This window comes from Gavialis gangeticus, unplaced genomic scaffold (assembly GCF_001723915.1).
Source record: "Gavialis gangeticus isolate Ggan-Ray unplaced genomic scaffold, GavGan_comp1, whole genome shotgun sequence".
NCBI classification, from domain to species: Eukaryota; Metazoa; Chordata; order Crocodylia; family Gavialidae; genus Gavialis; species Gavialis gangeticus.
The window spans coordinates 99,765,295-99,776,369 of NW_017729033.1; the positions used below are offsets into that span (position 1 = coordinate 99,765,295).

The 11,075-nt window shown below is 46.8% G+C and overlaps 1 protein-coding gene across 2 annotated transcripts in view; it reads right to left on the bottom strand.

Moving 5' to 3' along the window:
* The window catches only part of LOC109303911 (E3 ISG15--protein ligase HERC5-like), a 65,536-nt gene that overhangs the window by 28,911 nt on the left and 25,550 nt on the right, over window positions 1-11,075 (bottom strand). The window contains exons 12-15 of one of the 2 annotated variants that reach the window (XM_019526286.1): window positions 8,320-8,503; window positions 7,689-7,861; window positions 1,386-1,484; window positions 347-394 (exon numbers count right to left, since the gene is read on the bottom strand). In XM_019526286.1, the coding sequence (XP_019381831.1) occupies window positions 347-394; window positions 1,386-1,484; window positions 7,689-7,861; window positions 8,320-8,503 (504 nt within the window). The remainder of the gene's footprint in view (window positions 1-346; window positions 395-1,385; window positions 1,485-7,688; window positions 7,862-8,319; window positions 8,504-11,075) is intronic. The other variant, XM_019526287.1, reaches the window with a different exon arrangement.

The window sequence follows — 11,075 nt, forward strand, 5'->3', positions numbered from 1 at the left end:
GGACACCATGAAGATGCTGGAGGAACCAGTCAGTCTCAAACCCCAGTGAAAACTAAATTGATTTAAGAAGTATGTAGACCAAGACATGTGGCTAGGCCAGCTAAATTATAAATCAAGCTAAGCAGATGTTTGGGCCTAAGTGCTGGCAGGTTCAGCGTGCCAGCCACACATTCTGCACTACTCTACTCTGCATTTGTTATTGTCCTGCACAGTACTGTCTCTGGCAGCTGTCTTTTCAGATGATTGAGCACTTTTGTGAAGTCCAGGAGGATGAGTGTCATGGTTTCACTGGACTTCAATAAAAGTCAGACTCCTATTTTTACTTGGAGGTAAACATATTACTTACCATTTGATTGGACTTTGAAGCAATTAGTCTCTCCAACTCTTCTTCATTCTAATAAAATAGAAAAGGATTTTAATGGCACTTTTCATTTTCCAGCTACCCCTAGGCACTGCAGCAACAGAATAACTTACCTACTACTAACAGAATGAACATGTGAACCAAGGGTATATCATCACACATATGCAGCAGAATGGTTTTTATTATTATTTGTGCATTTAGAAAATATCCAAAAATAGATATTTGGTGTTTAAAAAATAATATTCAAATTCAAGGTGTCACAATAAAACAAGCAATTAAGCAAGCAAAAAAGAACCTCACACTAGTTCATACGCTGAACAAGCAAAAACTACAAACACGAGTTATTTAGTGTCTGCTTTGACTCATTTCGATAATACAGTTTATTACATTTATAACTGGGATTATGTGAGATGGTTGTCTGTGCTAACAGTGAATTGCATTTAATAATGCAAGAGGTCCTTTCCATGGCTATTTCTTCCTGAGTTATCATTCCTAATCCAGTGTTTGTAACCAGAGGTATAACTAGCTGGGTTTGCACCTTGGGCAAAATCCTGCTAGGGAGCAGGGGGGGAGCAAGCGCAGGGGGCATGTGCCACAAGTAGCAGAAGGGAGAGGATGCCAAGCAGGAGGGAGGGACAGGAATCTTACCTGCTCCAGGGGCTCAAAGTCCCTGGTTCTGTGGTGGTGTGGTCTGCCTGCCCTGGTTGTTGCTGCTACGACAGCAGCATGGGATCCCTGCACCTGGCTGTTGCACAGTGCAGGGCTGCTGCTGTTGCCATGGCACGGACTCCCCAGGGTGCCACCATTCTTAGCGGGAGACCCGCCCCACTAAGTTGCTGCTTGGGGCTGGCTGCCTCACTTGCCCACCCCAAGTTACAAACAGTAGTGTAAGCGTACAGGTGACCCTGTTGAGCTGCTAGACTTCAGCCATGCATTTGTCCCCCTCACTATGTTTACCTCTCAAAAAAACAGTACAATAGAAAGGACTGCATATGGTGATTCTAAGGAAAGATTTTATACTTACTAAGAACAGATCAATACACCAATCTTGCCACCAAATCTCTTTCACTTCGGGTACATAGAAATTGTTTTCGTGTACTTTGAACCCAGCTTTGCAATTCACCTGCATTAACAGGAATAGCCGGGAGACTATGAGCAAGGATATGAACAAGAGGACCACGCAGGCAATGTACAACAGCACTTTTCACAAAGCAACAGAGCTCCAGCAAGAGAAGTTTAAGAGTACTATAAATATAAAACCAGACAGTTGAGAATCATAGAAAACTGTATATATTAAACCTATGAATTCTATGAGGTCAATTCTCAGGGACACTAGATGCCTTTACAGCACTCTGGCAGTCAGCACTGTACCTAGACTCCTGGCAGCACCGGGCAAACTTTTAGTATTGGGCCCCGCTTCACCAGAGATAATTATAATAATAATTGGACAATGGGAAAAAAAATGACCATTTTCAGGCCCCTTTTCTGTCTGGGCCTTGTGTGGCTGCCCAGTTCACCCATGCCTGTGTCTGGCCCTGCTGGCAGTGAAGATATGCTTCCATCCACATTCATAGAATCATAGAAGTAGGGTCAGAAGGGACCATGTAGATCATCAAGTCTGACTCCCCGCCTGGGTGGGAGAAAAGACTGGACTCAAATGAGTCCAGCCAGGTAGTCACCAAGCCTCAAGTCATTAAGTCCATTCTTGCTGCCAAAGTGAAAATCAGGCCTAATATATCATGTCATGTCTTGAATTGAGGTAATGAATTTGCCATGTAGATAACCTAAGGGATAAAAATTCTATCTACACTGGACAATGGGCAAAACAAGGCCTTTTGCTTGAGGGAGCACAAGGAGAGGGAACACATTTATGTTACCAAATACCAAATAGAAGATGCCCGAATTAAACATGATGATGGCTGGAATGGGAAACCATTCCATCCTGACTTTGCCTCCCCACTGCCAAGGGATGGAAGAAACTGTGAACAAGTCAGTAAAAAAAAGAGATGGAGGAATAATTAAGGGATCCTTTTTAAGCAAATCTAGGCCTTGCCATGGACGGATTACACTGCAGCTCCTATGCTGCACAGTTGGAGATTCAGTGTGCAGTAGTAACCCATGTCCTTCAGCTTCCCCTCTCCCCAAAGTCCAATGGCAGGCCAACGGAGAGAAAAATTCAGTGGGAATGGGCTGAATGTAACACTCCCAGTATCAATATGTGTCCCTTAACAGAGAATTAGGAAAATGGTGGGTGAATGTTCCTTATAAAAATGCACCAGAGAAATGTGATATGTAGCAATAAAAGGAGAGAAACCTAGAGTCCTTAGGGAACTCAGGTTACTCAGAGCACTTGATCTGTTTGTCACACCTTTGTTCCATTCCCTGCAGCACGGGAGTATAACCAGTGAATATCACCCCATGCTTCTACCTGGGGTCTATCTGACCTGGCCTGTAGGTCTGGCAGCACAGTCTGAACCAGAGTTGAATTCAAGAACAACTGGTTTGCACTTGGCTGCTCAAAGGGGAAGTGCTCAAATTTATGCAGAGGACTGTTTCACAGGAGCACTGAGCATCCATTGCTAATGGGATGGATCACTCCTAATGGAGCAATAGGCAGTCATTATCCCTTAAATTTAGGCCACTTTTACCCAAGTGCCTACATGTGGATTTAAATGTTTAACTTCAGGCTTTCTGATTTGAGTCCTTAGTGGTTTTCAACTAGGGGGCCACTACTACATCTGGGCGAAACTGCCCTGTGTGCCTCATATAGAGCTAGATCAGGAAGGCATTGGCAATGCATAGGGGATGCACACGGGTTCATGTGCACCCCTGGAAACCCAACCGTGAAACTGGAAGTGTCAGCGGAAGTGCACTTCCAGTATCGCTGCTGGCTTGGTGATCAGTAGGTGAGGGACCCCACCCTCGGTCGGCAATTGGCCATTGGGGAACCTGCCCCCCTCCCCATCAATGATCAGCAGTGGTGCCCCCCCCCAAGTTTGTGATCTGGTGCCCCCCCAGACTCAGGAGGCACCAGTTGCCCATGCAGGAAGGTGTGTGCACTCCTACCTGCAATCCTGTTCTGCACATCTATCTCCAGCATACAAGAACAGTAAGAGCTGTAGCAGACAAGGAGATCCTGCTTGCTGTATGCTGATCAGATAATACTAATGCAGGAAGCACACGCCTGCTTTAGCCCTTCCCAGTCTGACTCTGTATGAAGCACCCAAGGCAGCTCCACCCAGTTGTGAAGCACTGAAGTAAACTGAGGTAGAACAAAAGTAGTTCTCAAATGCAAAGAGATTGAGAGGTGCTTTGAATCTAAAAAAGTTGAGAACAGGTACATTAACTCAACAGTTGCATTTAGACCAGGGTGGGCAAAATGTGGCCCGCTGGACCATTCTATCTGGCCCATGGGGTCCCTAAAAAAATTTGGAAAATTAATATTTATCTGCCTCTGGCTGCCTATCATGCGGCCCTTGATGGCTTGCCAAAATTCAGTAAGCAGCCTTCCGCCCAAAATAATTACCCACCCTTGAATTAGAGTATTTCATGAGTAAAAACTAAGGGATCTGGGACTGTTCAGCCTGGGGAGAGAAGACAGGGGGGATTTGGCAGCCATCTATAAGTATGTAAGGAGTGAACACTGGCAGCTGAGAGAAAAACTGTAAAGTAGGGCACCACAGAGGAGGACAAGGAGCAATGACCATAAACTGTTAGAGAATGGTTTCAGGTTGGATGTAAGGAAGAACCTCTTTACAGTAAGGGTGACCAGAAACTGGAATAGACTTCCCAAGGAGGTGGTGCAGTCTCCAACCTTGGAAGTCTTCAAGAGAAGACTTGACAGACATCTTGCTGGGATCATTTGATCTTAGCAGTATTCTGACCCAAAGCAGGAGGGTTAGACTCAATGATCTTCTGAGGTCCCTTCCAACCCTTAAATTCTATGGTATGATTCTCTGAGGCTGTAGGTTACAGGGTGTAGACCAAGGATCTCAAATTACAGCAGGGGGAAATTTAAACTGGAGATTAGGAAGAACCTTCTCACTAAGAGCGTGGGTAAGCACTGGAACAGGCTAGTCAGCAAAGCTGTACAATCTCCATCCTTGGAAATACCTGAGTGGTTTAGACAGATGCTCAGCTGGGATGGTTTAATTAGGGATGATCCTACTGCAAGCAAGGAGTTGGACTAAATGATCTCCTGAGGTCCCTTCCAGCTCTACTTTTCTATGATTCTATTATTTTAATTTCACACCTACTAAAATCAGTAATAATCCCAGTGTCTTCAGGGGGTGCAACTTTGAACTTCTAACTCTGTAAGTTTCTTCAGAAATCTTCTCATTAAATTAAAAACAGTACACAAGTGGAGACTCAATACAATCCTACTTCTTCCCTTTGTGCATAGAATCTCTAATCACATTGTCACAAGCTGTTTCTCAAAAAATATCATCTACATGTTTTTCTGCTTCATAGGGGTCGTATCTTGCAGTGCTATGTAGTAGCTTAGGTGCACTAGATGGAGAACATAAATGACATTTGTATACAAGATGTGCAGGCAATGAGATATAGATGCTACAAAATGAAGGGGAATGAGGCTGTGGCACAAGATGGAGTGAAAAACCACATCCACATGCTCTGGCACAGGCAGTGGCTACTTGGTATGCCCCTTTCTTCTCTTGATATAACTGCTCCTCACAGGGGCTTTAAAAGGCTTAGTATCTTCTTAGGGGAATCACTCAGGCACAGGTCAGACATTAGGCTTGAGACATGTAAGGATGGTCAGGGAAGTCCATGGTAATACAATTCCTCCAGCGCTATGCTGCCAAGGGGTTGGAGAGACTCAAGTTGACAGACAAAGGCCTGTGTTCCTGAGTGGATGAATGAGAAGAAAGATGAATATATGCCCACCACTGGCATGGATCTTGTGAGGGAGCATCTTGAGAGGCTGAACCCCCATAAATCAGATGGCCCAGATTGGTTGCACCCAAGAGTGCTAAAGGAACTGGCAGACATCATAGCGCAGGCACTGGCGAGGATATTTGAGAACTCGTGGTGCTCAGGTGAAGTACCTGAAGATTGGAAAAGGGTCAATGTGGTGCTCATCTTCAAGAAAGGGAGGAAAGAAGATCCAGGAAACTACAGACCAATCAGTTTGACCTCAATCCCTGGGAAGATTTTGGAAAAAATTATCAAAAACACCATTCTTGACAGGCTTATAGAAGGCAGCATTCTGAAGCATAGTTAGCATGGGTTTCTTGCGGGTAGGTCTTGCTTGACCAATCTCATTTCCTTTTATCACCAGGTGATGTATCACCTGTACAAAAGGGAAGAGGTTGATGTCATATATTTGGACTTTAAAAAAGCCTTTGACCTGGTGTCCCATGATGTCCTCATGGAAAAATTGGGCAATTGCGGCCTCGACTACTCCACAGTCCAATGGCTGGGGAACTGGCTCTGAGGTCGGACCCAGAGGGTGGTGGTTGATGGAACCGAATCAACATGGCACTAGTGACTAGTAGGCCTGTGCGAAGCGGCTAGTATTCGCTTCAGATTAGGATTTGGCCAATTCAGAGGTTAGTGATTCGAATCACTGTCCTGAATCGATTCAGCTGAATCTGATTCAGAGATTTGGCTGATTTGGCAGTGGCCAAATCTCCGAATTGGACAGGCCCCATTCCCCATCTGCTCTCCCACCCCAATCAATGGCTGCCCCGCCCAGCCCCATCTCCCAGCTCTTTAAAAAAAAAAAAAAGACCCCACTAACCGGCTGTTGACAGGCAGGGGGTGTGGGGGTGAGCTATGAGCCCCCGACCTCCACCTGCTCTCCCAACTTCCCCCCCCCCATGGCTGCCCTGCCTGCCCCAGCTCCTGGCTCTTTAAAAAATTTAAAAAGCCCCAAACTCATGGGCTCCTGCCAGGCAGGGGAGCAATCTCCACTGCCCTGTGCTGCAGGGGGGGTGGGCTCTGCAACGAGCCCCCAGAAGACCTGATGGCCACTGCAGCAGCAGGTGAGTGGGGGCTTTATTTTAAAGAACAGAGAGTTCAGGCCAGGCCCAGGGTCCTCTGCCCCCTCCTCCAGCCCCCCCTCCCCTGCCCCCTACTTACCAGCACAGAGTCTGGGGCCAGCTCCCTGGGGAAGTGAGCGGGGACTGCCAAAATCGATTAAGACCACTTTATTGGTCCCTTGATTTGATTTGATTTGGATTCAGAGTTTTGGCTGCTGAATCAGGCCAAATCTCCTCCCAATCAAATCAGCACTCAAAGCTTTGCACAGCCCTAGTGGTATCCCCCAAGGCTCTGTTCTTTGACCTGTACTCTTTAATGTCTTCATAAATGATCTGGACACTGGTGTCAAAAGCAGATTGGCCAAATTCACTGATGACACCAAATTTTGGGGAAGAGTCTCCACACTTGAGGATAGGCTGGTGATCCAGGCCAACCTGGATAGGCTTGCAAGGTGGGTGGATGAAAACCTGATGGCATTCAATATGGAGAAATGCAAGGTGCTACACCTCAGAAATAAAAACCTGCATCACACTTATAGGCTTGGCAGTGCTACGCTTGCTCGCACCATGACCAAAAGAAACTTGGGGGTCATGACTGACCACAAGACGAATATGAGTCACCAATTAGATACTGCAGCTGGCAAAACAAACAAAACTCTGGCTTGCATCTACTGGTGCATCTTGAGCAAGACCCACGATGTCATCCTCCTGCTGTACTCAGCCTTGGTGAGGCTGCAGCTGGAGTACTATGTCCAATTCTGGGCTCCACAATTTAAGAAGGACATGGAGAAGCTTGAAAGAGTCCAGAGGAGAGCCATGTGTATGATCAGAGGGCCAGAAAACAGGCCTTATGAAGAGAGGCTGCAAGCTATGGGACTCTTCAGCCTGGAGAAGTGCAAACTCAGGGGTTACCTGGTGGCAGCTTATAAGTACATAAGGGGTGTGCATCAGGATTTGGGGAAACACCTGTTCACCAGAGCACCCCAGGGAATGACAAGGTCCAACCATCACAAACACCTGCAAAATTGCTTTAGGCTAGACATAAGGAAAAACTTTTTTATTGTCCAAGCCCCCGAGGCCTGGAACAGACGGCCCCCAGAGGTGATGCAAGCACCTACTCTGGACACTTTCAAGAAACATTTGGACATTTATCTAGCTGGAATCCTTTGACCCTAGCTGACTTCCTGCCCTTTGGGCAGGGGGCTGGATCTGATGATCTTACGAGGTCCCTTCCAGCCTTAATGTCTATGAAATCTATGAAATTCAGACAGCTCATATATTCAGGAAATATCTCCTAACCTATTAGAGCTAAAACATTTTCTTACCTGGTAAAGAATCTGTAGGACTATTGAGGTCATCTCCACCTGTGGCCCATAGGTCAATTCTTTAAATGTTTTGGCTTGAATTATTAAGTGAGAGAGACTGATTCTACAAAGCTTTTGATATAGGTTCACAAGATCCTTGAAAAAAGGTGTTTCTAGATTTGACCACAAGGATTCTGCAAGAAAGACAGAGGTTGAGTTTCTACAAGTCAGCATGCTAGTACCTCTCCCTTGTTGATGAAGCAGTATTCTATCTTGTTGTCAAATGAAGTGTTTGACTTTAAAAGTACTAAGACCAATGACATCTCAGACTTCAGAGTAATGCCTTTATCTGTAAGCTGCTCCAGACAGATTATCCTTATGCATTTATTGCAGCAGAAAAGAACTAGCAAATTCTTTTTTTGGATATAGATATCAGAGATGAGATCTTGGCCCCAGTGAAGTGGCTCAATCATGCCTTCACCTCCCAATCCTGAAACCATGGGCAACTGGTGCCTCCTGGCTCTGCGCAGGGGGCACCAGTGGCTGATTGCCAACCACCCTCCCACCCCTCCCTATGTCCTCCTTGCACATCACCTATGTCTGAAACACTCAAGAATTCAAGTGACCCAGCTGCATTCCTTTGAAAACCTACCTAGAACCTGCAGGTCTTTGTGCTGGAGTCTCAGGATGGCTTCTGCTAATAAGCCAAGGAGCTGATTAGACTGGTCATCCTGTCCCTGTAAGAGGACAGGCATAATCAGGTAGACTCCGAGGGCCTCAGGTGAGAGGGAAGAGGAAGGCAGTGATTTCAGCAGTTTCTCACTTTCCTTTATCACCTGGGGAGAAGGAATGAGAGGTTAAAAAGCAGTAGAGCTTTGCTACAATAACCTTTTACTTGCAACACACACACACACACCCCTTCGTAAGCTGGTCTGGAGAGCTGAGTCTAGTCCCTGACTCTGTCACAGAGTTTCTATGAGACTTTGGGAACATCAGTTATGGTCATGCCTCATTACATGTCTGAACAACGACTAGAATTATGGGAGCCAAACTCAGATGGGTTCTCCAGGTACTGCTATAATAAAAATAGTAAGTAAAAGAATCTTCCAGTTTTCCTTTCTTCAGAAGTCAACTGCTCTGAAGTGTTCATTCTCTATATGCCCGTCTCATCTGAGGATCTGATAAGAGAAGGAACAAATCTTGGTCCAAATTCTGTCCTGATTTATACTCTGTAATTTGGCAGGAGTCATGAAATCTGCTCAGCATGTTAAGTCTGGGCAATTCTCAACTGTGAGTATTTAGCCTAGATGAAACTGGAATTCCTGTGCAACAGGATCTTTGTCTAATAAGCCACTGTCCCCTGCCTAGGCATAACTGGCTTTGATGTTCAACGGAATTTTGCAATATCAGGATAAAAACCTGGGCCATTCATAGTTCTTAGACTTGAAAGTTCTTTCAGTTCTCACCTAGAAGACCAATGCAGCTTCATACATGTGCTGTGGGGGCACAGAAATTATGTCAAGCAAAGGGGTGTGAAATTCTCAGCACTCAGAGATGGAAAAGACTGAAGTGTGACAGGGATGAAGGGATTACATATGAGAATACTTTTTTAAAAACAGAATTAAAAACTTTCCTGAATTATTTCCTATTCTGTTCTCACAGGAAATTGTCTGGTGAAAAAGATCCAAGCTAGTACCCATTTTTGCAGACCTGCATTTAAATTTTTCAGGTCATTCCGCTAGATTGATCAGTTTACTTTAGTCAGGGTGTTTCTACATGAGACATTTACTGCAGAGTTGACTCATTAGTAGGCCCGTGAGAATCAGCAGTGATCCGCTGAAAAGTAGTTTGTATATTCAAATAAGCACTTAACCTCATCACCAGAACTGAAACCAACTTCCTACAGCTCAAAACACAAACCCTGCCAACTATCTCCAGTAATCCCACAAACTGCACACCAGAACCTATCAAAGATAACAATACCCAACTACCTGTGGGGGCACATTCATCACCAAAAACACACTCTGTCTCCAGTCTCTCAGGCCTGATCCTGAGTGGGAACAAGTTACCATGCAAACCACTTTTTAGAGCTGGGCCTATGAACCGCACTTCATCAGCCTCCTAGGTAGTAGGTACAGAAACTCATGGACTCAATATACACAGTGGAGTTCTGGCACACTGCGACCTGATGGACATCTGACACCCCAGGCACCTCTGCACTTTTCCCTGTGCTACTACATCCCCCTTTCCCCCCTGCTCCCACCCCAGCCTGTCCCTTCCCTCCTGACGCCTCCATTTCCATTTTCACTGACTGGCTTTCTTGCCTGCATTGTGGGCCAGGCCAGCTTCTGGCTTCTTTACTATTCCTTCTACCCAGGACCAACTGCAGGTACTTCCTCAGCCTGACAAAGGGGTTTTCAACCCTAAACCTAGCATCCCAGGCAGCTAAGCTGAGCTCACCGGGAGCCTCACAACTGCACTGCAGCCAGCAAGCGTCAGGCCTGTCAAAGACATGACAGGTCTGGGCATTCCCCAGCCAGGACTTTGTGCGTGCATGAGTTAGCTGGAGGTTATGGTGCCTCCTCCCCGCCTTTCACCAGGGGATCATTGGTCCTGGCATTTACGGGGCTGCTGCACCGCCAGCAGTCCCACCAGGCCTTCCTACCCTGGCAGGGTGCAGTTTTAGCGGTCATGCCCAGGACCTGGGGCCTCCTCCTTCCCCATAGCCCCAATCCCTCCAAGTTCATCCCGGCAGGGGAATGAGCTCAGCAGGGACATGTTCTTCCTGTGCTGGCTGGTGATGCAGTTAGTGCCGCCTCCAGCTGAGACCAGGGCATTACTCAGCTTTTAAAAAATTCAAAAAAGGAAATTGGTGCAGACAGAGTGAGGAGGGTGGCACTCAGTCCGTCTGCAGGTGGAGCTGGGGGAACCCCAGCAGCAGGAGGTTCACCTTTAGGAACACCAGCTGCTCCACCAAACCAGGATCCAAGCAGGTGTGGTGGAGTGTCACAACATCCCCAGCAATGCTGCACACCCTCTCAGTTGGAACACTGGTCGGTGGACAGGACAGGTGTTACTGGGCAGCTGTGGCCAGATCCTGTCACATCTGGCTGTGGCTTGCCCAGTAGGCCAAGGGGTCATATTCCAGTGGCTCCACATACTCAGCGAGATAGGTAGCCACCCAAGCCTCAGCGCTACCTGCCTGAGGCTGAGGTCTGGTGTGTTTGGACTCCAGCATTGAAGCCATGCCAACAGCCCACATTGGTAGTGGCTGGCATGGAGGAGACTGGCTGGTGCTGGTGCTGGTCGCGGTGCTGGGAGTGCTGGCATGGGAAAGTGGATCCCCCTCTTCCACATCCCCTCGCTTCTGCACTTTGGCCTCCCTGACTTTGTAGACCAGCACCTGAG